Below are 26,825 nucleotides of genomic sequence, written 5' to 3'. Positions count from 1 at the left end.
TCCAGGCAGTGTGCCAAGCAAGAGATGACAGAGGAGACATGAAGAAGGAAAACATACAAACCTGTAGTATCAGCCTTTTTGTGACAAGATGAGGATGTGCTACCTCCAATTCAATCAGATTTGATAATAAATTACTGGGAACAGCTCCTATTTTGCAACCGGGGAGAAGAAAAGACATTTGGCTGTACATCAGTAGGCTGCATCAAGAGAAGGTGGAAGTGATTCATCCCAACGTAAATGCCCTGCTGCTGGGGTGGAGTGAAATCAATTTGAAGAGGTTCAGCAGGTGGTGGCAGCTCGTTGAAGTAAATAAATCAAACGAAGAAAACATGAACATTCCCAGGTAATTCATACGCTGGCAATCAAAGTTTCTCTTCCTGAGATCCCATACTGCTCTGTGCATGTGCTGGATTTACCTTTTCTTGAAGTTGGAAAAAGCTGAAAGTTGATTACTGCCAACAATTCACTGGCCTTACAAGAACCCATGAGAAATAAAAACTTGATCCCACACAGGGAGCTATTTTCTTTGCTTTTTGTCCTTTCATTTTTGTCCTTACAATTTGCTCCTTTGCTTAGCAAGCAGTGTTGCCCCTCACCAATTTCTGCTGCCCCCGGCACTGAAATGGATTAATATTCAGCAATAATTCTTAAGTTTGAAAAGCTGTAAAATGCAAGATGCTCGGTGTTGCTCAGATATTGCAGTTGTTCCTGTTTTTAAGATGAAAAAAACCAACCAAACAAACTTGTTTTATACTCCCAATCTGCAAAGACCTTTGCCTTCTGGATGCTTGTTTTACACTTACCAATACAGAAGCAATAACTGCCAGCATGGAATAAAAACCAATACTGCATTGCCTTTGCGGGCATCTAAGGACAAACAAAGGAAGGATCTTTCCATGGGGAAGTTTACAGTGTGAACATTTTGCCTTTTTTTTTGGCTTTTATTTTTCCCTCAGGCATATTGGCTGAAAGTTTGCAGCCAGTGTTTCTGATGTCAGAAACAATGAGGGCATGAGAATTTAAAAACGTTGTTGCCTTGGCATGAATGGAAAGCCACACTGCTGAAGCAGAGGTTATTCCTCTGAATACTTCAGTTGAGCTTCTCTGGGCTTTAATACCACATTCTGTGTTTGCATCCTGACAGGGTGCAGGAGAAGCTCCAGTCAGGGCTGCATACCAGTTAGAACAGCAGTGATGTGAAGTGGCAAACAGGGAACAAGTTATTCACACAGCTTGATATGGACTGAAAAAGCCAGCATGGGAGGGGCCTTTCACAGAATCACAGAATCGTAGGGGTTGGAAGGGACCTCCAGAGATCATCGAGTCCAACCCCCCTGCCAAAGCAGGTTCCCTACACCAGGCTTACTGGCAGAACAGTAAAGGTTACCAGGCTGAGCTGCCTGCTAACTTCCATCAGATCGATGTGCTGAGTGCCCTAAGTCACTCCTGTTCATAAGCAGCCTTGACGGTTTTAAAGGTTTGGCTTTAAAACACGGGGCTGAGGGCAGTGCGAATAACACAGGAGTGAAGAACTAAGTCCAGTTTGAGACCACAGCCATTTGCTGCAGAATAACTTAAATCTGGACATTTGGAGCCTGGAAAGAACCAGGAGAGAGCACACTGCCTCTCTATGTGTAGGCATCAGCTGGTGGTGTCCAGCTCCATTTCTCACTTTCCCCATCATGCAGACAGGCTGCGTGTCTCTTCTTGTGATCTCCCTTCTGCGTGACTGGACCTGGACGCTTGCAACTTCACCTCTGGGCACCATGTCTTTGTGTATTTGTCCCTAAATCAGGCAATCGTAAGAGAAATAACCAGAAGCTTCTCTCTTTCTTCCTACTGCACCAGGTGCCTGGTAAAGTAAACAAGTAAATCATCTATCAAGAGATCTGGCTTCCTGTGTGAATTCAAATGGCACCTCTTCAGAACTGCTTTTGAATTGAGATAGTAGATAATGCAGAGCAAATTATTGCTTCTGATAACTCAGTTTTCAGAGAAATGTCAGATGAATTCTTCAAGGCAAGCTGTAATGAACACAAGGCTTTTATGTTCTTCCAAGATTTTTTGTTTTTCTCTAAGGCTGCCCTGTTTTTTCTTCTTCATCCCTTAGGAAATAGGAGAGCTATGATCTCAAAATATGTTGCATGTGTGCACAGAAGAAAAAGTACTCTGAAGGATAAAAGTGCTACCGAACACTTCCCTTCCTACTTCAATTCTGCTTCAGGCAGAAATAGAAAGAGAGCCCATTATCTCTGTGCACGGGAAGAAGCATCCTGTGGCATAGAATGCTGGTGAAATGAATTATCTATGCAAGCAAAGTTAATTAAAGAAGAGGTTTTGTGAGATCTGTATTCTAAACAACATTAAAATATGTTAAAGTTCAACTTTCTCATGTCCCACTTGTGTGCTCTGCCAGGGGAATGTCATATCTGACTGGAAGTACATTGCAGTGACTTCTCAGCCAAAGCAAAGGGAGGGGTGTGTCATACCAGATCATCAGCCCGTTTCACCATGTAAACCAAGGCACACACTAGTTTGGACTGCTTCAGATCATGGGTAAACATTCCCACAGCTCAACATGCCTTTGTACAGTTCCATTGGGTTGAGTGGCAGGTAACCACCAATGCTCACGTGCTCAGCAGGAGACACAAGAAACTTTCAGGTGGGCAGAAGCCACAGGTGACATCACATAGGTGATTGGGTAGCTGGATAGGACAGCAGCAGAAGCTTTCCTTTTGGTTCCCTGCTTTCCAGCCCACATTTTAAGCTCATAACATGATGAAGAGGAAAAGGAGGCAGTGTCAGAGGTCCATCCGAGCTCTGAAAATGAATCTGGACCAGCACTCTTTGGATCTTTCCAAGAACATTTCTTAATCAATTGCAAATGTGAAAATATCTGATTCTAGTAATCTCTACAGGGAAGCCAAAGGTGGAAGTTTTGCTTTGTAATTCTTTCTGTAACAGAGCCTCATGGAGGTGCAAGGCAAGATAAATTACTTTATATGCTAGAATAATGCATCACTTCAATGAAATCCTGTCCTGTTAGGGTGTTGTTAAGAAACCTGGGAGATGCATCACCCAACACAATCTATTAGTTATAGATTGGGATAAGGTGATGAGTCCAAACATAAAAAACTACTACAATAGATAAATGGAACTGGATAGCTCTAACTTTAAAGATTTGGTAGGTCAGATATTAAAGCAAAAGCCAACCTAGAGGCTAAACTTGACTAACTGCCTACAAGTCACGCATAGGAATTCATGTCACTTTAAAGAAGGACAGGACCATAAGGCACATTTATTCCAAATTGCCAGCACTATTGTGCCTGCTGTTGGCTGGGACAGAGCTGCAACCCCTCGTTGAGCAGTAGAGCTTCTCACAGGAAACAAACCCCCTCCATCATACCCCAACACTGAATCACAGAATCACAGAATTGCCAGGGTTGGAAGGGACCTCAAGGATCATGAATCTCCAACCCCCCTGCCACATGCAGGGCCACCAACCTTCCCACCTAATGCTAGACCAGGCTGAACTTAAACTTTAACCTCATTTTTCCTTTACAAGCTCATGAAACATTGTGCTGTGTATCCTGCTCGCATGATATTTCCTCATTTTTCATATTGTCACGGAGTTAACTAGATCAATTTATGCCCGTGACAGGGGGGCAGTAGGCCCCTGCCCCCCACTCCCCCCCTGGCCCCACAGAATGGGAAGGAAGGAAGGGAGGAAAAAAACAGCGGCAACAATCTATGGAGGTAAACTTATTTTACTAACTATGATATCGGAATGCAAGATAACACAATATAATACAATCTAATTGAAATTGAGACTAATAAATAAGATAGGAGAGAGAGTTCCTGAGACCGAGTCAAACCTGAAAAGCTTGGAACGGCTAGGAAAGCACCTCCAGCACCCACTGCCAGGCAGTAAGAGACCGCCCCCCCCGGAAGGGTCAGATCCCATGACTTCCGTAATGTACAGGGATAGGTACCTGGAATTGGAGCATTAACACTTTAATTCCAGTACATGATGTTTTGATGTGGAATACTGAAAATCAAAAAAACATAAAAGCATGACACATATATATTTTTAAATGCTACATTTTATTTCATTTTTTTAGATATGATGATAAGTGAAGTGGCATATCAAAGTCCAAGAATTTGCATGTCAGCACAAAAGACCCTGAGATGAAGCTGGAGGCAAACGGTGACACAGGATACCTACCAGAGCACTCTGACCAGCCAGAGGAACTGATCTGTGGACAAGTTTCCTGCTGCTATCAGGACGTTGGTAGGACACTCCTGAGGACACGAGACCTCTGGCCAAATGCCACATAGGCACAAGGTAACCTCGTAGCTTCTTTTCCCACTCTGCGCTGGCGTGGAGGGCTGGAATCAAGATCACCGTGAGAAGGTGACAGCATGACAGCATTTGAAATGAAGACTCAGATGTAACAGATGGCAAGCACAGCCCCAAGCAAAACCAGATTCCCAAAGGAAAGCACAAAAACAAATACCAAACAGGCCTTTAAAGTAAATGAACAAACAAACAAACAAACAAAAAGAGAAAGCCTCAAAGGGAAATTCTTGGAAAAGTTACAAAATCATCTGAGAGAAAAGAAAGATGGGTAGGAACAAATGTGCAATAAGGAAGGTGTGCTTTGCATAATGCTGCCCACTCCATCTGAAGGAGCCTCCAGATGTTCCGTGCTGCTCTCATGTGACTGCGAGCTGTGAAATAGCTGGTGTGCTGCAAAGTGAGAAAATAAACGCTGTGTTCTAGGCAGCCTCTGATATCAGGGGAACAGCAGAATTACTTATTTGGTAGAATTTGCTTCAGAGTAAGTTTCAGAATTAGCTCATCACTCACGACAACACCTTTTACAAGTCGATGTGAGTTGTCTCCTTGGGAAAAAGCAGCTGGCAGATGCAGCAGTCAAAACCTATTTTTCCAAAAGCAGCCTCTAATCTGATCATAGAGACACTGTGAGTATTCAGTCTGAAAAACAAGGGCTGCATTTTTCAGAGCTGGGTCCTATCTGAGAGTGCTGGAACTGCAAGCGCTGACCACCCTCCAGAATGATGGCAGAGCAAGCTCCAGCTGAACCACTCATTCCCCGCAGACATCATTGCCCAGTGACTTTTTGTTGCTGACTGCGGGTGGAAACGAACATCCCTGCTGTGCATGTTGTGAGCCCAGAGCCTCAATGACAATCTAAGTCAGAAATAGATGGAGACGACCAACAGGAAAAGCAGATGCTTCTGGCACCAGGACCATGCTCAGACAACTTTCCCTTTAATTTTATTGTCTTTTTTTTTTTTTTCTTTTTTTCTTTTGTGCAGCAGTGGAATTGATCAAATTCCAAATCTGTACTTTAGAGATACCAAAAATTTAAAATCAATATAAGGCTAACTTGCTTAAAACTTTGAGATTGCTTGGAGAAGAATCGCAGGAGTCCACATATCAGTAATAATCCATTTGCTCAGTTTCCTTATTTATAATAATAGAGTACATAAGCTTATCCTTCCACATTTTGAGACCTTATTGTTGAATTGCTGTCTCTCTCTGAGCTGATCTGCTTGGTTAACAATGCACGTATGGCAGTAACACAATGGTTGGTAACCCTTACTGTGCTTATTGGTGTGCTCAGGGCAGTACAGCTTATGCTCACAGCACTTAATTAGAACCTGACTGAAAAGAAATGACTTGATTGCTGGAAGACCCACTAGGAACAAGTCTTCAGTTTTGTATATAGCTTCCGATGAATGAGAAATCTTTCCAAGTGGGAAAAATTGAGTGCTTAAGAATGAATGCAAAGTCTACGATATGCATGAGCTGGTATGTCTGACCACGGGTCTGAAGTGCTGCCACAGCAAACAAACTGTACAGTATAGCACTTTCCTACTTTCCTGTCTCATTTCTATAGCACAGAATTTACTGACGAGATGTGTTTTGTAACTGTGCAATACACAGGAAAAGAACTGTCCATCTCTGGTCAGCCTATCCAAGATTCCCATTGTGGTGGTAGGCAGATAAAGCTCCTTCTCATACAAATGGGTCTGTGTGTACTTTATGAGCTATGTTAACTGAGTGAATGTAGTGTTAGCTACATATGAACTAAATAGGAGAAAAAACATATTTGGATAATTTTGCCAAGGTACTTGGGGCTTTTATTACCAAGTCTCTATATTTAGTTTATCAGCATGTTTTTCTACAGGAACCATATCTATTTGTCTCTCTCTTTTTTTTTTTTTTTTTTTTTTTTAAGTCAGAAGAGATGAGAACTGCTCTGAAGAAGCACTGTTCAAGCAGCCTGTAAAAACTTCTCCACTTCTTTCCTTTATTAAGAAACTATTTAAACTGTCTGTTATCACTGTTTAGCTTGAAAAGAAACTGCTCTGCTTCTTACATGTCACAAGCTTACATTAAAAGCTTCCTGGAGAAGGCTTTTGCATCAGTGGTCAATAATTTGCCTAAAAAATATGGCAATTCAATCCCTTTTACCCCAAGGTACGTAGTCCCACACCAAGCTACTCACCCACTAAATGCTCTTTTACCTCACCCACCTCACCAATTATAAAATTATGGGATATCATCAAATGACTTTCCAGTACTCAAGATTGTGGCTTTGATGTCTTCTGTGCCTGATTCACATGATTGGTTAAGAAAGTAAGAAAGTGTTTTTATGAGCATGTCTCTTTCTGGTGTTTTTTTTTTTTTTTTTTTTTTTGGTGTGTGTGTGTGTGTGTGTGTGGTTTTGTTTGTTTGTTTCCTTGATGGGGATTTGCAGGGTTACAGAGTCTGAGGATTTATAACTCTTGTGAAATAGGGCAGTTACCAGTTGTGTTGTTGGAGGGCTCCTCCTCCCATTGCACTTTGCCAATCTACAATAACAAACTGCTTTATCTTTAGCCAAACTACAAGATATGTAGTCAGCAAATTCAGTTACCCATGGTATATATCTATCTAGGTAGATAGTAGATATATCTCCTTTCTCTGGACTCACAGTAATTATTTAGTGTTTGATGGGTTGTTTTCCCTGCACTCTCTTGGTCCCCTCAGATAGGCCAAGAAGAAGCATTTAAGAAGGAGTAGGGGCATGGCTAAGGAACAGAAGGGCTGATGGGTTTGGGTACTGTCCTTCCTTGCACATACTCCTGGTGCTGTTTGAGGTGACATTACATGCCCAAATGTAGCAATGAAGCCCTGGAGGGATATTAAGACCATTGGAAATGCTGCCAAAATCAGAACAACTTGTGTAATGATCTAATAATTAAAGCACTTGGCAAGAGGAGAAGAAACTAAACTCTCCTCAACCCCAGGGGATTTGAACACAGGAAGATCAAGGAAGCTGCATCTTCCCTGGAGTTTCTCCTAGCTACTGTATTTCAGGATGAGGCTGGGTGAGGCCCGTCACTCCCTTGCCCTCTGGTGCATGGGGATCACTGCTTGGTAGGTACTGATGCTTTCAGGAGACAGAAGAGAGGATGAAAACAGCAGCGCACTGTCTCCTGTTCCCTGTGAGCCGTTTCAGGTGCTGGAGGAGTTCTGGGTTTCTGCACTCCTCACTCTGTATTCCTTGTGGCTGAAATGCTTCAAGAGCCATGAGAACCACAGTCCAGAAATCTCCCCCTTTCCCAGAGAGCATCCTTACTGCCTGGCAGCAGGGTCTGTGCCCTCCACAGGGCTGAGGAGTATAGGCCTGCTCCATGGGCAGCTTTTTGGGAGGCCTTCCTTCCGAACATCACTCAGGGCCCTGACCTGGGTGCCCAGAGCACTCTGCTCTGTTGCTCTTGGGGTGAAGTGCCCATAGGCTGTCTGGTGGCTTCCTTGGGGTCTCTGCTGTGACACCACTGGTAAAGTTATCCACATCCATAGGGATCTGTCAAATCTTCTACAGCAACCAGAAGTGGCTTAGCAACTGCTCACGCCAGCCCTGTGCTCGGACACAGGGCTCCTTTGATGATATTATTGACTGTATTGTAGAATAATTAGAGGTGGGAAGGCTCTTTGCAGATCATAGGCCAATTCTTTGTCAAAACAAGGCCAGCTTCAGTCTTGTTCAGGAATAATGTTGGAAGATGACATCTTTTGCTGATCCACCATTTTAAGAGAGTTTTTAAAGAAGACTCTAGAGCCATGGTAAAATGACCACAGTGTACTTTATTTAATGATTTTGGTACCTTGTGTTGCAATAAAATAAAAAAAATCTACAAAATCCAAATATATAAAATTTTCAAGTTTTCCTTTTAAGTTTTACAAGAAAAATCAAGTTGTAACCAAGGAAATTTGTTAGTATGAAGCACTACTTTCAACTTCATTTCATCACAAATTGCAACTTACTTAACAGACCAAAAGAACTATGGTACTGCAGTACATCAAATACTTCACACACTGTGTTCTTTACTATAGCACATGTAACCTCTGCCAGGGAGACAGCAGTCTCTAGCCGATAAAGACACTCTTCACAATCTGAACTCTAAAGGAATGTTTGTATACATGGAATTGGAATATATATATTTACAGGAAGATTCTTTTTTTAGTAACTATTTTGATTCTTCATTTCAAATAAAATACCAAATACATTTTTACAATGTTTACAAGTCAAAGCACAAGTTCTGCAATGATTATCATTCACCTCAAGTCACTGTGCTTGTACTGGGGGGGGATATCTACACTGCTCCATAAACACAAATGTGATCTTCCATAACTTTATTTCCGCATCGGTGACAAAGGAGTATAAGCACAGTAACAATTATTTTAGCACAATCAGTGTATAATGCAACAGTTTGCAACAGAGAACTGAGAAACTATTGGTCCATTCTGTTCAATTTGCTTTTCTGCCAACTGTTACGTTTGTTGTCGTCACATAAATTGTGTACAAGATAAGAGTTAAATAACACAACTTGAATAGGAAAGAGCACACATTTTTTAAGGCAAATTAATAAGCAGCTTATGGTGTTTTTTGTCAAACTATACCCAACGGAACCTAAAAATAAAATGTATGTTCTACAGCTGTTTTTAGGAACAAGAAAATTAGGTTTTCTTGTTCTCCTCTATAAATTGATCAACATGGCTTTAAACCTGGTTATTCAAAATGGAAAGAACTCCTCCCCCCCAATCCCCAAATATAGAAAGTGCATGACTTTTTATGCGCCAAAACAAAACAAAAGGCAGCTGAGGTAGTTAGATGTAAAATGTACTTACGAAAAATGACTGAAAAACTAAATCCAGGACATACACAGTAAAAAACCACCCATTTGGAATTGATTCTATATCATGCAATGACTTAACGCTAAGCAGGATAATCCATGATTCCTGAACAAAAGAAGAAAGTGATTTTAGTAATAATAACAAAGGAACGAACACGGAATACACTATTGGAATTTGAATTTCAAGTATTTGAATCTATCTGCATGTGCACTTTTTTTTTAACAGGCTTTTTGTAGCATTAGGAAGTAATTTACTTTTCATCAGGTGTTGAGAACTGGTCTAACTCTGGGACTGCAGCTCCTGAAAGGCAGAAATACATCACTATTGCCTGAAGATGCACCAGTGCCTGTTCCCAAAGACACTGCCACCTCAGCTTGAGTGGACTTCTCTGCACCCATCCTCTGCTGAGGCCACCTGAGAGTCACAGGCCCATGGGTACCATGCCTGTGTCTCATGGGGACCTGATGTGCTGGGGGCATGCCTGGGGTGTTCCCATGTCTGGATCTTTGCACCACAGAGCCCTATCTCTTCTTGGACCCCGTAGCACAGAGCCCCATCTCCTGGGCCTCCCCTTCCTCAGCCAGCGCTGCTGCAGATCAGGCAACATGGCAGCCTTTCCTCCTCTGGCAAGAGGGACTGTGTCCCATGCCTACAGACAGGAGACTCCCCAATGGAGTGTTGGCTTCAATCTGCTCGGATAAGGAGGGGTTTGGGCCTGGAGTTCTGGCCTTAGCACAGGGGCATGCCCGGCATTCTCCCTAAATCCTGCCTGCAATCCCTACCTAAATGCAAAATCTGTGCGTGCAAGCACAAGAGGGGACTTCAGGGTCTGGAAAGGAGTTTCGTGAATAAGAGTACTTCTAGAAGATGGCAAAGTTGGAGGTATGTTCCTCTCCTCAGTAGTGACCACCTAATTCATCCTGTTACTGAATGTGCATTGTGCTGTTCTGCGCCCTGCTGTCAGACCTCACTGCTGATCCCTGCAACATCACTGGTACATGCAATTTGTGGTCATGAGTTCTGCACTTGGCACCTAACTAAAAAGTCACACTAGAGACCGTTGCAAACCTATTGACTCTTTTTTTAATTTTTAATTTTTATTTTTTTTATTTTTTTTGTGATTAGACAGTGAAAACATGGTTTGTCCTTCTGAAATGTGTGCATATGGTTTACACGTAACTTGGGAGAAGAGAACAATCTATTAGTGCCTTCTTTAATATTTGCGATCTGTTAAACAAAGAAATGCTGAAACTCTTATTTATTTCTGCTTAATGTTATATTCCTCAGTTTCCCATATTATGATTATGATTTTCAAATTGATGTGTCATTTTGTCCAGCTTCAGTTGTGGCAGGCCAAAATGAGGAATCACTCATACTGAACTTACAAACTACAGTGGCAGAGCAGAGCTGCTGCTAATTGCCAGTAGCCCTTGCACAACCTACACATCAAGGCCTGCAATTTTTTTCTGCTTTTACCACAGAACTAAGTGGAAAACTTGAACGCTGAGGTGCAGGATTTCTTGAAGCAGTGTGGTACTGCAGCATTCCCCAAAATGTTTATAAGTTTCCTGCTCTTTTTTTTCTTTTCTTTTCTTTTTTTTTTTTTAGGCGGTGGGAGATGGGAAGGAGTGGAATTGTGAGAATCTCAGTTTCTCAAAGAAGCCAAGGGTTTATGACTTGTATGTAATGTATGAAAAAAAAAAAAAAAAAAAGATTTTCTGTTTTTGTAAGGGAGAGAAATATATTTCAGGTCTTCATAAAACCCAAAGGTGCTAAAAGGCACACCTCTGAAACAGCTATGAAAATGTTTTACTTCCTGCAAAACAACAGTAAAAGCAATCCTTTGTTTTTCCCTCTGCATACCGATTTGCAAAGGACAGAAAGCTGCAGACGGCAGCTTTTAGGACTGCATTGCAGCAGCTAATAAACTTGTTTCCATTCTTTGCACCAACCTCTAAGGGCTAGGAATCCAGCTTGATGGTTCAGTGCTTTGGCACTGTGGTTGTCTAACATCACTGCTTCCTAAATTTTATTTGCTGCCTTTCCTTTCCACAGAGCAGGATACAAACACCAGCTTCATGTCCCAGCACTCAGCATCTGCCCCACGAAGAAGCAGCCCTTGTCCCCATCACCCATTCAGCTGTGCCAGTAGAGAAACTGGAATAATAGGATCTACCTTTCTCTTTGTGACCCTAGCCTGTTGTCTTTGATCGGTGCCCTAGCACTGAAGACTGAGATGAGGTTGGTCAAGATCCAAACCCCAGATCCTTCTTCAAGGGTTTCAGCAGTGAAATAGTGACAAGCAAGAGTGGGGAGGGCTGGAGCAGCAGGCTGATGGGGACACCAGGAGACTCCTGCTGAGCTTAGGTGAAAATCTCACCTCCTCAAATTGCCGTTTTTTCCCTTGCTTCCATTGGGCCCCAAAGCCCAGTGACTTAGAATTTGTATAAAGATATGCATTCTTCTTGAAGTTGAAATGTGTAGCTTGAAGGATTTTTTTTTTCATGGAAAATATTAAAATATTATTAATATCTCAGTTAGTTTTCTGAACATTTAAACAGATATTTAAATTTATTCTGGAACCCAGGAAGGTGTCTTTGACTCATTCAGTGACTCACAGAAATGGAAGACCTAGAAGTGCTTTATATTATTTCCAGAGGACTACTTTTTCAATACAAAGACTGATGTTCCTTCCCCAGAGATTTGCCTTTGCCTAATCAGTATTGGATGCACAAGGACTGGCAGTTCACTGATAGTAAAGTTCAAGTGTGCTGTAAAATAGTGACTAAAGAGATTACATAAAAATAAATTTCATCTGGAGAGGCATTGTGAAATTTAATAGCAAAATGACACTTGCTTACTCTAAGGGCTTACTGGACTCTAATAAAGTCAAAGGAAAGTCATCCATTGCTACAGAGGTCCTTCAGGCAAGCCCTTTAAGATTATAAGCTGCCTATAGTCAAGGCAAATCCCAGTACAATAATTGCTCCTTTTCAGAGTGCTGGTGTAAGTATTACTTATCAATGTGTTCACCAGGCAGAATTTCTCAATCAGTCCTTTGACAGTGTCTTGTTTTCTTTGTAGACTATGCAAGAAGGCTTTGCAAGCACAGTAAGTCTGAATCTTTTAGGATCATCGGTCTCACATGAAATTGCTTTAGAAAGCTCACCGGTTTTACTAATGGTCTAGAAACACTTGTGCACACATTTTCCCCAAACAATCAAATTCACCAGTCAACCTGAAAAAGAAACTTTGAGCTGTGCATCGTAAGAGATGAAAGGTAGAAGCATGCACAAATTACCTAGACTTACCTGAGCGTACATTTTGCTATAATGACTGGAGAATATGTTCATTTTAATTACTACTGGGTTTATTATTAATAGTTTTTGTAGGAATCCATTTGGAAAATGTACATGGGAAGGGCTGTTCCAATGCAAATGAACTGGCACGCTCCTCACAAAGCAAATTTTCATGAGAACAGTGTACAACGAGGAAGAACAATGAAAGTTTGGATTTGTGTGTGTGGCTTTTTCCTTTGTTGATTTTTTTTTTTTTTTTTTTTTTAAATAAATAAAGACTGCAGAGAACTGAACAAAGTTTTAAAGCCCAGCTGTACCCTGCAAAATTACTGTCAAATCAGCATGATAAGGAACTGTGTTTATTGCATCTCAGTGGGTTCCACGTCCAGTGCTTGCAGTGAGAAGATAATCCCATTTGCCAATGCCCTGGATCAAATCCAGAAGTCGTACTGGGTTTGGCATGGACCTGCAGCGTGACAAATAATGATTGTTAAGTTGGCATTTGTGTAAAGATGCAGGTGAGCGAGCGTGGGAACAAGAGCAGAGCCAGCTTGCACCGGTGAGACAGCCTTATACATGGAAGGGCACTTGAAAGAAAATGCAGTGATGCTCACTTGCTAGAATAACACATAACGCATAGAACAGACAGCAAAATATCTGTCCCATTGTGTAGAACAAATTATGCAGAATAGAGTTTCTGCCTTTGAGAATAAATGGTAACTGATTTAAAGGAACTGCAGTTCGTTTGAAGAATTGAACTTGCGAGGGGATCTGCCTTCTGATCCAGAGGGTCCCAGGTTAGTGGCTCTTCTGCCAGCATCTCCAAAACAAAGGATATGTGGATGCCCCATCCCTGGAGATGTCCAAGGCCAGGTTGCATGGGGCCCTGGGCAGCGTGAGCTGTTGGGTGGCAGCCCTGCCCATGCCATACATGAAGGTTGGGATGATCTTTAAGGTCACTTCCAACCCAAGACATTCTGTGATTCTATGATTCTATGATGCTCACTTCAGGTTATTATGGGCATATCTTCTCTCAGCAGTGGGGATTGCCCTGACACTCCTCAGCACAGGAAGGAAATGGAATCAAGGAAAAAAAAATCATAACAATGTCTAATACATCCTGCAAACTTGTTTGAGTGAATGTTTGAAGAAAACACAACTGTTACGATGTGCTACACTTACAGATCACGCATGAAGGTTATGATTTCCTTTGCAAATCAAGGTGCTACTGTTCCCACTTATAGAGAAGCAAAAATTGACAACTTATAATATGGTTAAAACTCCTGCAGTGGTGATGTGCACGAGAAGCTGAGTGATGAATACCTGAGCATGAAGAAATACCATGAGGGCTCATCTGCTCCATGTATTCACAACTGTTCTCTGGTTGTAATGAGGCTTTTCCCACATCATCTACTATCTCCGTCTTTATTTTCAGCTGGTTTACAAGTGATCATCTCCCTGTCCCATGCACATGCTCATGATGTGTAGATGAGCAAGATGATGCCAGGACTACCTGCACTAAGGAAAGATGAACTTGTGAATCCACTATTTGCTTATTCTCACATGTACTGCATGAGAAAACAAGAGAAAAAGTACACAAAGCACTTGAACGACACCGAGCCTCTCCTATTCCATATAGAGAAAAGCCCACTTTATGAGTCTAATATAAGTGATATGTTTTTGTGCGAGCCATCTGATGTTTATCTTCTGTAAAGAAAAATATGCATAAAAAAGTCATTTTTTCCTACAAGCTATTACAGAGATCTACAGTTTCTAGATTTAACAATCATTGACACAACAGCCATACCAAATCCCTGCCTCATGTGCTCTAGTTTGAGACACCTCTGTATCTTATTGCTAATAAACAACTGCCAATAGCAATGTAGGTATATCTATGAAGTGGCTTACACTGCCTCCATCTATGTTCCATTGAGCTCATAACAGATCTAGAATGTTCTCATCTAACATCTTTAGTTGCAAAGAGAGTAACTGCAACACAAATACTGTATTGGTGTTAAGGTTGTGCAAGTATTTTTTTTTTTTTTTCTTGATAAGACTGCTCCTCCCCTTATTCACTGAAACAACCGGGGCAGATTTCCACAGTGTTTCACAAACCCTTTTGATCCTGCCCAGAGGAATGCTCTACTTCCCAGTTTTCAAGACTTTTTGATCTCTGGCCTCCCTGCTGAAGGTACCAGTGGGTGCACTTCCATAATAAAAGGTACATACTGATCAGCTGTTGACTCATGGACATGCACACACTGGGTAAACATTCTAGTTTTAGAAGCTAAAATCTACCTGTAAGCTAAAAGCAATGAAGGAATATAGTTTTTCCATTCATTCACCTGGCTTCTAGTATTGCTAAACGTGTTTATGTGATTTGGGACACAGCTGTTTTTTCGGGAGAATGCTCCACCACCTGCATGGCCATCTCAGAAATGGAACTGGGTTGACTGTGTGGCTGGTAAGGAATCGGGTGACCAGAAGGACGCTGGCAGCACCTAAAGCTTCTTCAGCTCAGCATCCCCCCTTTTCTCCCTCTCCCCCCCAAATACAACCTCTGGCTCTGCCAAACAAATCCAGTGGATGAATGACTCAAAAGACAAATGATGAGTGTTTAGCTGGGATGAATTTACTAACGTTGCATTTCTTGTGAATGTCCCTTTGCAGTGCAGGCACCGCACTGCATGCAGCTGGCAGTGCTTTTCTTCCCCCTCTCACTGATTAATGTTCGCTCGCGGGAGCCTGATTACTGTATTACAAGTCACAAATTTGCACGATTAAAAATGCCTGTTGAATTAATTAGCTGCAAATCAACCTGAGCAAAGCTTGACAAGCTCCTGGTTGTTCCAGTGGAATAAAGAAAGAAGGAATCAATAGCAGCCACAGATACACGACAGTGTGCTGGCACACAACATATAGCAGCACTTTCCCTTTCTGCTGATAACAGAAGATTTGTTGTCCATACAGTGCTGCCTGAAGAACTTAACCCTGTCCAAACTGACATGCCATCTCATGGAGCATCCCACTTTTCCTTCCCCGTCAGTGAGAGCCGATGCCTGCAGTGCTCACTCTGGGACACACCACAGCATGGGCCCCTGTGTCCCAAAATAGGGATGTGGAAGTGACACTGGGAGGGGCTGGGGGCCGCTTCTGAGCTTTTCTGAGCCAGCCACGGTGGTTAGTTTTAATCTGTCTTATAAAGCAGATCCTGTGGGAAAGTGATGACATTTCCCAAACGCAGAACTGAATGCTGTACGATGGGTCAGGAACACTGTCTTACACCTGAACATCAGCACAGCCAAGGCTTTCCTGAAGGTTGTTGAACTGTTCTTGTTTTTAGCAAGGGGTTTACAGAACTGGGACTTTGCAGCTTTTTAAAGCTTAAGAAGAAGTGTATCACATAATTGAAAACAAAAGCCTTCAGTTAACTGGATCATAATCTTTTCCTCAGCTTCATAAAATTTAAAATTAGTTCGTATTGGCTAAGAAACAATCTGGGATACACAGATAATAAAGCAGAATGCATACTCAGAAAAGCAATAGTAATTAAAATATCAGAAATAGCTCCTGTATATTCACGGTACTTTTAAATTGGCAGAGGTAGTTTCATCTACAGATACATGCATTTGAAATTTATCATCAAGACATAATCCATGAATGATCAAAACCTTATTTCTGACAGCATGTTTCAGATAACTGCACATGTGGTGGCCAACAAACACTTCTTTTGTGCTTTTCAGTCAAATGTCAGGTAAACCAGTTGCTGTATTAGAGGTTATTTCCAATATAAGCTACTGACATTAATAACACTGATATTCAGTGAAACAAATATAGCCAACACTACATGAGACAAAGGTAGAACTAATCACTTTGCTGTCTGCTGCTATGATTTTTTTCCTCAACTAACCATGATTAATGAAATATAGCACTAAACATTTTTCCTCCACAATTTTTCATTAAGTTACTGACACAATGCATCTCAAAGCTGTCTCCAATAATGACTAGAATGTGTTTTTCAATAACGTGGTTTTCCTTTTGCAGTTATCACTTGATTACCCTTAACGATGATGACATTCCTGATGCTTTTCCTTTAGTTATAGAATTTAAATGAACTATAAGATTAAATCCTAATAGAATCTCAGGACTAAGCGTACACACAAGGAGTGCACAGTGGGCTCAGAAAGCTGTGGGTATGGCTGTGTGGTGCAGCTCTGGTGCACCTGAGCTCGCTGACTGAGCTCTCCCAGCAAACCAGGCAGACGTGGCCGGAGTAGCACACTGCACTAACAGACCAGGCTGAAGGCAGCGTGCAGAGATTCAGGCTTGTCACAGTGCTAAGCATGTTCATACAGCTTTTGGTCCGGTTGGTTTTGTATCTGGCCCAGATTTTTACTGTAGACATTACTCTGGTTGGACACGTGCAATAGCACTGGATGTGTGTGGTATCCTTAGAATCCTCCTCACTAAGGGGATGCAGTGCATCAAAAATATGTCTACACTGCACAGCATAACCTTGTAGTCTTTCACAGTGAGAGACAAAAACCTCAAAACAAGAGAGAGCAAACATGCTCTCCTCCTCAGTAGCGTGCAGCCCTATAGCATTCCCCTGAGAGATAGTAGCTGGAGATATGGATCACTGTTAGCTGAAGAGAGAACCGAGCCTGGCTCTCCCTGCGATCTCTGCTTGCCAGAAGTCTCATGCAGAAGAATCAGTCATGGGTATTTCTGTGCAAAGCTCTGTCTGATAGAACCCAGAGGACCTTGCCCTTCAGGTAGGATTGACAGAGGAATACCAGCTTGGGGGATCTTGGCAGGCAAAGACAAGAGTTACACTGCTGTGCACTGTGAAGACTGAGGTGCTCCTGACCAAGGCCAGGAACAAAATGTTAGGTGTCTGAACCTTTCACATAAAAAATATACTCCTGGCTTGTGCAGCTTGGAAGATCACAACATCAGCCTGAGGTCCTTGGTGTACCTTGTTGACCCCTCCATGTACTCCATGTGATTCTCCTCTGGGTGGGCTCTTTGGCACCTAGGATGAGCAGGGACTGGTGCACCACACCAGACCCTGCCCCAGTGGATTTGTGGCACACAAATCTGACTGCATCTTGTCTTGGCACTGCGCTACCTCTGCAAGGGCTCTTCTGGACATTCAACAAGCAGCTCCTCTACAGTTGGGAAATTGCTTAGGGGTGAACAGTATGTGGCCTCGCCTATACAAGAACTGATTCCACTTGTAGAAAAGCTGCTGGCACGTCTAGGGCTACAGCATGCACAGAAGTGAGGTCTAGAAGCAACTGCTTCCAAAGATATATGAAATACGAGAGGGCAATTTGCAGATAATGTTTATATCCATAGCCGTCATATCTATGTTTCTATGAGTGTAGCTTCTTGTTACATTGAAAAATCCATTCAATTTTTAAGCTCCTCCCAGCTATTCCTGGAAACGAGAGTTTTGAGTGTTTTCTTGCTTTTTTTTACAGTGCTTTGCGTATAGAGTTTTAGATTTTATCTTAATATTAGTTGGCCACTTATCTCACAATCAATTGGAAATGTCTATCAATTCATACAGCATATAGCTCTGCTGTAATCATACGCAAGCTTCTCTCTTCCATGTCTAACTCATGCAAATCGCCCCCTAAATGTGCTGAAGAGGCCTTTTTCCCTGCATCTGGCTTATCGGCCCTTTCTGCTCCAGGATTCAGAGTAGGGACGTGGCTTACTAATGGGTATATATGACTCTCTGCTTAAGAATTAGATGCAGAGCGTTCAGAACAGAAGTGCTGGAGCCAAGTTGTTTAAGAAAGGCTCCTTTTAGTGAGGGTACTGGTCAGCAGTTGGTTTGTACAGGGATCACGAGTGGGGTTTTATAGACATTTTTCTAAGTATTCTTAAAATGATCACAAAATAGCAGCTCAGTCAAAATGGATATATTAAGCAATGTTTTAACTAAGGAAGAAAAAAATGATTTGATTCATGCAATGTAGCACTAAGCTCAGAGGACGTGAAATTATTCACTCAAGGGTTTTGTGAAGAAATCCTACCAAACACCTGCAGTGAGGTCACTGTGGTAAAGCAACCTTACAAACAATCCCAGTGGATTGCTCACATGCTAAAAGAGTTTTGAAAGTGATCTGTGAACTAGGGACATGTTTCTCTAACCTGGTGCAAGCAGGGCTTTGTGAGGTCATCTCCATCTTTCCAGTAATGAAATCATCTACTCACATCAGATGTGAGAAATCTTCTTGGATGCAGATCACTCAGTAATCTGCAGCCAAGTGAAAAGGACGGATAAATGTGTTTCAAAAAAGCACTGCCAGTGAATTGCAGTAACCTACTGCATTTTTTATAATTCACAGATTTAAACAATCTGTAATCATCTTGCACTTTATCTGTTTTATCAGAATGAAGAGGAATGGATCCAATGCTGTAATGAAAAGACCTAGCTCTAGAAACAGTCAAGGGAGGGCTTCACAGCGTAATGTCCCTGCCATATAAATAGCTGTGTGCCACTATTCCATTTGGCTTTCTGCTGAGAGCATGGGCTTCAGGAGAGCTAGCCTAATTGCTACAATTAGCAAAATTAAATGGCTTATTGTTTATTTAGACAATTCTTCCCACATTCGGCATTGTTATGCTGCAGAACTAGCAATTAGTGTTGAGCTTGTAAATTTGGGGACGTGTTGTGATTACTTTCACTACGCACCCTCGTATGAACTCAACCTAAAAAAAGCCTGTTTAGCTGGATGCATAAATGTGATTCACTCCACTTCCCACCACGCACAGGAGCAAGAGAGGCAGCAATAGGACCCCAGTACTCCGCTGGGGGCTTTTCCTTGGCATTATGCAGGCAGTGCAGGGGGTGCAGAGTAAACCACAGCATCTCAGCTGCTCTGGGCTGTGTGATGTTATGGGCTGAGCAGAGAAAGGACGGTGGCTTTGGGAGCTGGATCACTGGCAGAATTCACTAAGTACGGTGCCATTTTTAAAGCTTTCACGGAATTGGATGTTCAATTCAGAAATAATTCCAATAACTGGATGAAGGATTATACAACAGGCTAGTTGTGAATACTTGCAGGCCAATCAAAAGTAGATGACTATGTTGGCTTTTAGGTAGACTGGGAGTCCCTTTCCAAAAATAGCACCAGTCATGCTTTTAATACCACTCATGAACTGCTCTTTTGGGGAGATTGTGGTATATAGATGAGATTACCATATATCTTTTAAAAAATGGGTTGATTAGATGTTCACCATGTATTAAAAACTGCAACTCCAAAAATCTTTAGATTTTCTTCCTCTGCTTAAAAGTTTACAAAATCAGACTGCTAAAGTCTAGCATTTATGTTTGGAAGGAATATTTTCCCTAATCTCAATGCTACACAAATTAATTAATACAAAATTTGTTAATTTGACAATGAAAATAATATTTATATGCCACCAAGCCCAAATAACCCAAGCACAGAAACACTGTTCTAAAACAAGAAGCGTATTTTAGCTGACACAAAGAGAAATGGAAATGATTTTTATCATTATTAAAACTGCATTAAAAAAAAGTATTGCACGTTTTCTTCAAATATTATTATAAGACTATCTTACTATAGAGTAAATAACACTTCTTTTAAAATAAGACAAAAAGTTTATCTTACATTTTCTTACTTTTTTTTTTGAATGAACATGTGTATGCGTTCTTTTCCTTCAGAGCAGTGAATGCTACTCAAATTGCCTTTTGTGTAGCACACAAATCCACAGCTCTCAAAATTTTAGGACCAAGATAAGTTACCTTGAAATTTGCTGGCAAATTTGTTTGGTTCATTAGGACAATGCTTACCTTACACTTCCTTCTAACAGAGATGTGATTACTTTCTTCACCGTAATGTAATTATGAACGTTTTTATTCTCCTGTTATTCTGCAATAGAATTTAAAAGACCTGATTTTTTTTCATTATTTTAAAAGCAGATTTTTTGCTATTGCTGACTCCATTGAACTTTATTGATAGACCTTAAAACAGTTTGCATTAAAAAGAATAGTGCATATTGATTATTAACTGTCCGTAAGGCCGTCATGGGATTTAAATGTGGACTATATTTAATTTTGACAAGTTGTATAAAAAATTCTAACAGCTTTTATGGTGACTGTTCACAGCAAAGCAGACTAACAAAACTGTCCATGTAGTCATCTGAGCACTAAGGTTTCAATGGCCGTTCTGTTCTCAGCGCAAATATCACTGATGTTACAAACATAACAGAGCAGGGTTGTGGAGAGCAGATTTTGACTCAGAATAAAGTGACTTGTCCTTATTCCTGAAACACCCAGCCTGAATTCAGAAGGCAGTGGAGTACGCGTACTGCCTCTGTGTGTATGTAATGTCAAGTATGGCACTGTGCACTCAGAACCTGCAATAGTTTGCTTGAAATGAATTTACAAGTTCTACTAAAAACATACTAAAAATGATGGGAGGGTAAGCAAATTAACTGGCAGATACTAACAATGGAAAAAATAACATTTCTGTATCCTTTCTTCCAAAACCAGAGAGAAAATCAAACATACCCACTGCTCGCCTTCTTCAGAAACCTTGCAATGCAAGCACTGGTCCAGACCATAACCCTTTGCAATCTGCACTGTTTCTTCAGTGCTGTCAGCCCTTACCAAAGGGCTCACAGCTCCGAGGAATAGCAATGTGGTATGAGAAGGCCATCAAAAGAGGGCCGGGACTGCTGATAGCTGGGATGTTGTCCTTTTCTCCAGGAGAGCCCACGTGGTCGGAGAGCACTGCCTGCTGTGCCCCGCTCAAACTGCTTCTGAGTTACTGAAGAAGCACCGAACATACAGAATGGTTTCAGAAAGAAACCCTCATATCTTGGATTACAAAGCTTACACTTGTTTGTAAAGGCAAATTTCCTTTTGACACCAAACGTTGAATTCTGGAACGAAGGCTCCATTGAATTCATTCATACAAAGTGCTTTGTCCCCAAATTGCTTTTAGCAGTTTTTACAGTGGTGTATTTTTTGACATAACATGAGAGATCTTCTCTTTATAGTCATCTATGTCTGCATGGAGGGAAGGGCAATCACTTCATACAAAGCTTTGGGTTTGGACTATCAAAGAACTTTTTTATTTAAAAATGATTATTGAGGCAGCTGGCCACTGTTTAAATTGAAAAAAACCTAAGAAACCCTTCAAGCATGGGTGTTTTCTGATCTGTGCAAAATTCCTTCTGGCTTGCAGGTTCCTGCACTTCCACAGATAGATATTTTTTGTTATGAGGAACTTGCCCCAGCAAAGATCAACAGATACTGAACATTTCTCTAATAAAAAAAGTCAACATTAAAAATGGCTAATTGGACGCATACAAACAAACAAAGGTGTGTAACCTCTGCCATTTCGTAGTACAAATATTAATAACAGGAAAGACTGAAATTTACCCAGCAGCATATACAGCAGTGACTACACTGAATATACCTGACATGAAGATTAAAATACCAATCATCAGGTCTTCTCCATCCTGACAATGCCATTTAAAAAAGTAACTCTTCAGTTCTGCTTCACTCTCCTAGAACGGATATAAATAGTTTTAGCAAATTGTTTCTTATGGAACTGCTTGGTCTCTTTACAAACCACTTATACTTGAAGCAGGATCCGCAGTTTATGGTGTATTCTAAAAGTACCCATGTAGGCTTTCATATCGCATTACACTGCAAAAACAAACCCATAATGTGTGAAAACCAGGTTTGTATCAACCTGCAGAACCTAGCTGATAAAATTCATGGACCAATTCTTAAAATCTAAGCTATAAAGAGAATGAAATGTATTAAAAGATTTGAGGTTTATAAAAAGTAACCTTTTTATACCATATTTTTACTTTACAAAAATATTGAAATAATTCATGAGTTTTTCACTCTGCACCAGCTTTAAAAAAAATACTATCAAATTTTGACTTGCACCTTTAATGCATCTGAAAGCACCATCAGGGGATACTTTTAACATAAAGAAGGATACCGTTGACTAGATTTAGGGAGGTATTTCAAACCCAAAAGCTTGTAGCAAAAGCACTCTGTATTACAGCGTAATTTTTAGATATATCTGGAACAAGTCTTGAACAGGCAGAAGAGGGTCTTCCACACAGCTTGGTTATATCACGCTTCACTGAATATACTTACTCAGAGGTGGCTGAAAGTCTTTAAAAGACATCACTTTCACCTTGGGTGGGAAAAATCAGAGCTGTCTCGACACGTTGAGAACTGGATTGGTCTTTCCTGCTTCTTGGTCTCGTAGGGTTCATGCCACTCGTGATCTGTCCCTTGGGCAACATCAATCTTGCAGTTACACAATGTTTGGCACTAGAAGGGTATGGCATGTCACAGTCTCTTGTCACCCCTGCATACATTCACACTGAATCATGCATTCCCAGTTCTGAAACAGAGAGAAGTTTCAGCACGTTCATCTCCTTGTAGTTCCTTCTGAAACATCTGAATGGGGTCCTCCAAAAAACTTTAGAATATGAAAACTATACTTCCCTGTTCTTTTACATACATATATATATATATTTTTTGCAAATTGAACACTGAATCATGATTATCATTTAATTTACATCACTACGTGCTGGAGCTCCTTAATTCTCCTGAAAACCAGAAGTGAGCTGCATAGGATTTCTGTTGAAAGCAACATAAAGGACTTAAATTGCAATTAAAAAGACTTGGAAATTCCACAGAAAACAAACAGTTCTGGTGATGTCAATGTTTGTGAGCTATATAATCAGAGTTATTTTCCATTTATAACCTTGCTAACATGATGATGTATCTTTTTAATTAAGAACTATTTTGCAAACCTAGTCTAACCTGAATGATCTATTTACGGGGCGTCAAAGACTACTATGCCCCTATGTTCCCCCAGAAAACCAGTTTTAATTATGGCAACATTGTGTGCTACAGTTTTGTTATTTTTGAGAGGATTTTTCTTTGCTTGCTTTCTCCATTAATTATGCAAATATCAATCATTCATTTCTAAAATAAAATGCACTACTGGCTAAAGTTGAAAGCTCTGGTCAGAGCCCCCCTGTTGGTTTGCTTGTGAGTACCGCGCAGTCCGAGTTTCATAGCAGCAAGGAGTCATGGGTGAGTTTTCCCAGTAACTGATCAGTATGTGTGGGTTGGTTGTGGGTTTTTTGTTTATTTTTTGAGGCTTTCAGGTGATGTTGCTGTACCAGTGTCCTGCAGATGGACTGCACACAGTGGATCAAATGATAATCATGATGGTAGCCAGACTAAGAACACTACAGCTTGCTGCTCTAATGGTAGTACACAGTTTGTTATTCCTACAGCCCTCCCATCAATCCTTAACTCGGACTGTAATGGCAGAGCTTCTCCAAGCTGAGTTTTTGCTTTGTCTATAATGTGGTTTCATATTCCAAGCGCTCCTGGATGAGGGCATCATCTTTATACTGTAGCCGTGGAGGAGCAGGGGAACATTCAAATGCTAGGATCGCCTTCCTCAGGCTCCTGTCCAACACGTGTCTCTCCCAGGCTGGGTACCTGTTCCTGAACAGATCGATCTTAATGACCGACTCCTCGATCCGGGGTGGGCGGGATGAAGGTGTGGATGGAGCAGTGGGTCTCACCTGGAACACAGGCACACACCCGTCCCGCTCGGCAAATTTTTGATCCCGCTCGCTCGTCACGCTCCGGTTGTTGGAGATGGACCGGAGAGTGTTCGTTGCCACTTCTGTGGGTAGGGTAAAGGCAGCTGCAGGGTCCTCACAAGCACAGCTTGGTGACTGCCCAAACCTTGGTCCGTTGGGATGAAAGAAGGCATAGTACATCAGCATAAAAACAATGCCTGTTAGAAAGCTGCTGAACACCACACACAGTGCTGGTATGGCAAATGCATCGGAGATTGGTGGGGCCTTGTAGAGATACCAGAGAGCACTCAAGGCGGTGTTTTCCAAAAGGATCACAAAATAGTAAATGAAAAGCCTACAGCGTGTCCTTCCTTCCTTGACGTTAAACCAGCTGAAGATATAGATTATTCCAACAACCATGTCGAAAACTATCTCCTCCCATTTGGTGATGCAAAACTCTGTCTCGCAGTGGACGATCCAGAAGGTCATGATGCACCAGTGGAGCACGATGAAGATCCCAAAGTACAGCTGGAAAACCGAGGCAAAGAGAGCAAAAGTAATGACCCTTGCTGCAATGGTGAAGAAATGCCAGCAAAACTGGATTATAACAGCCATGTAACTGATGGGTTTCTTGTCATCACGGGAGTCACGGAGGGCCTTCTGGTAGGAAGCCAGAGCCCAAGCTAGGGATACGAGAGATGCTGCAGCAGTAAGACCTAGGAGAAAACAGGAGATGCAGTTAGGGCATGATTGGGATATCAGTGCTTCGTTGAAACCAGTGAGATCCTTGCTGCTTTAGATGCACTCCTCCATTTGGATAGTAAGATCTCTTTCTTCACCTTTAGCTCAGTCAGTAAGGAGAAACAGACCTCTATAGCTAAGATTTCACTGCCAGTACAAGCCCGCTGTATGTTCGATACACATGAACAAGAGTGGCTAATAAACTACACTCTGAGGCACTCATTTGGCAGTTTTATGTTTGAAACCAGTTCAGTCATTCGCAGCTAAAAGGAATTCAGGAATAGGTGTATCTGCTGTCTGTGTGATTTAGCAGGATCTGCTCTGGTTATCTTATTAAAGAACATGATTTTTCTGATTTTGATAAGTCGTTAAAGAAGTTCAGTATAAAGCAAACAAGCCTTTCTAACTAATTACTAATGGCTTTCAAATTACATTCTCACATGCAGTTTACTAAATCAATAAAAATGTGAGAATATGTCCCCATTTTTGAATGAAATAAACTCCTGTCATACAAAATTTAACTGCCTTACTCTTGCTGGGGGAAAAAAATGGCACCCATTTTGATAATCCCACCACATTTTAACAGAATAATAGTAGGAAATTATCAAAACTTCATTTTATTGCAATTAGAGGTTTAATTTTAGAAACGCTGGAATTTTCTATGGAATTAAAATTCTAAGTATAGATAAAGTTAATAGACAGTTATGGACAGTATAGACATTTTCATAGAGCCTTATATATATCCCATATACCACATAATTGCCTATGTAGAAGGCCCTAAATGATAGCATTTCTGATGTACATATCAGATATTTTTCCTTAAAGAGTGCAATACAAAATCATTTCTCATGAGATTATTTTTGTGAAAATAATTTCATTCACTTGAAAATGTAAAAACAGTAAAAACTGTTTTCACAAAAACTTTTTCATACTTATTTTGAGTGCATATTATTCATTTTATTTAAAGTGAATTTGACTGCTCTTGGTTGCAACTGAATCACATTTTTAAATTCATCTGTTACTTCCATTCACTATCAGACAGGTACCTTACACTCCCATTTAAGCAGTGATATAGTTTAAAATATTTATTTGAATATTTTAACATCACAGAGCATTCTGCTAGAAATACATTATAATTTTTCTTTACTAGATGATTAATTTTTATTTACTTATGACTTGTATCAAGCTGCTTTGGATGGAAATGGGAATTCAACAGAAAGGCAGACACCCTGCACAGGAAAAATATATCAAACAATTTATACTTAAAACTGATCAACTGAACAAATTTTACATGCAGGTAATGAATAGAGCTTTAGACCACAGGAAGATGATAACATTTCAGCTTATTCAATATCTAAACAGTTGCTTAACTTTGAGAAAGTTATTGAAGAAAATGAAGCTGAAAGGAAGAAAACATTTCCTTTGTCTGCTGTTAAAAGCTGTTTAATCCTTTCAAAAAACTTCAGATCTGGATGTATAAACAATATACAACAGCTTTGTTTAGCACCAAACCATCAAAAATAGATTACTTAAATACAAATTCTATTTTCTAAGAACACAGTGGTAAATCTAAGCCAAAACACACATCGCCATTTCTTTTTAGAAAAAAAAAGGAAAAAAGTTTATGTTAAAACAGAAAATGTAGGTTATGGAAATAATATCTCATTCTATTTAAGCTTAACACACTAAGACTTTTCTCTTAAGAAGTATGCAGGGCTTCATTGCTTTCAGAATGAATTATTTTTTCCAATGTTTTTCCTACATCATGGGCAAGGAGCAAATTGTGTTGTGAGCTCTGACAAACCCATGAATTTAAAAAGCCTTTTTAAAAAAAAGAAGATAAAATAAACAAGAAGCAGAAATATAGAGCAGACTTAGGATTCCGGGGAAAATTTTTGAATAAAAGATCATCATTCTTCTTATACATCTCATACTTAGATGCCTGGGTGTCA

At 40.8% G+C, this 26,825-nt stretch overlaps 2 protein-coding genes across 4 annotated transcripts in view; one reads left to right on the top strand and one right to left on the bottom strand.

The window, feature by feature from the left end:
• LOC116242138 (DGAT1/2-independent enzyme synthesizing storage lipids) overlaps nt 1–8,778 on the top strand; it is a 32,829-nt gene extending 24,051 nt beyond the window's left edge. Inside the window, exons 8-9 of one of the 3 annotated variants that reach the window (XR_016465176.1) lie at nt 6–343; nt 4,122–8,778. The gene's annotated coding sequence lies outside the window, so the exon portion shown is untranslated. Of the gene's footprint in view, nt 1–5; nt 4,095–4,121 lie in introns of those variants that run through there. The other 2 variants (XM_031612757.2, XM_090137597.1) reach the window with 2 other exon arrangements.
• A 2,461-nt stretch (nt 8,779–11,239) lies between these two features.
• XKR4 (XK related 4) overlaps nt 11,240–26,825 on the bottom strand; it is a 227,827-nt gene continuing 212,241 nt past the window's right edge. The window contains exon 3 of the mRNA XM_090137596.1: nt 11,240–24,848. Within this exon, the coding sequence (XP_089993722.1) occupies nt 23,902–24,848 (947 nt within the window). The 3' untranslated portion in view covers nt 11,240–23,901. The remainder of the gene's footprint in view (nt 24,849–26,825) is intronic.

Source organism: Phasianus colchicus, chromosome 3, assembly GCF_987193195.1.
Source record: "Phasianus colchicus chromosome 3, bPhaCol1.hap1.1, whole genome shotgun sequence".
Taxonomy (NCBI): domain Eukaryota; kingdom Metazoa; phylum Chordata; class Aves; order Galliformes; family Phasianidae; genus Phasianus; species Phasianus colchicus.
The sequence above is the reverse complement of the archived record's forward strand: the minus strand, read 5'-3'. Positions and strand labels throughout refer to the sequence as shown.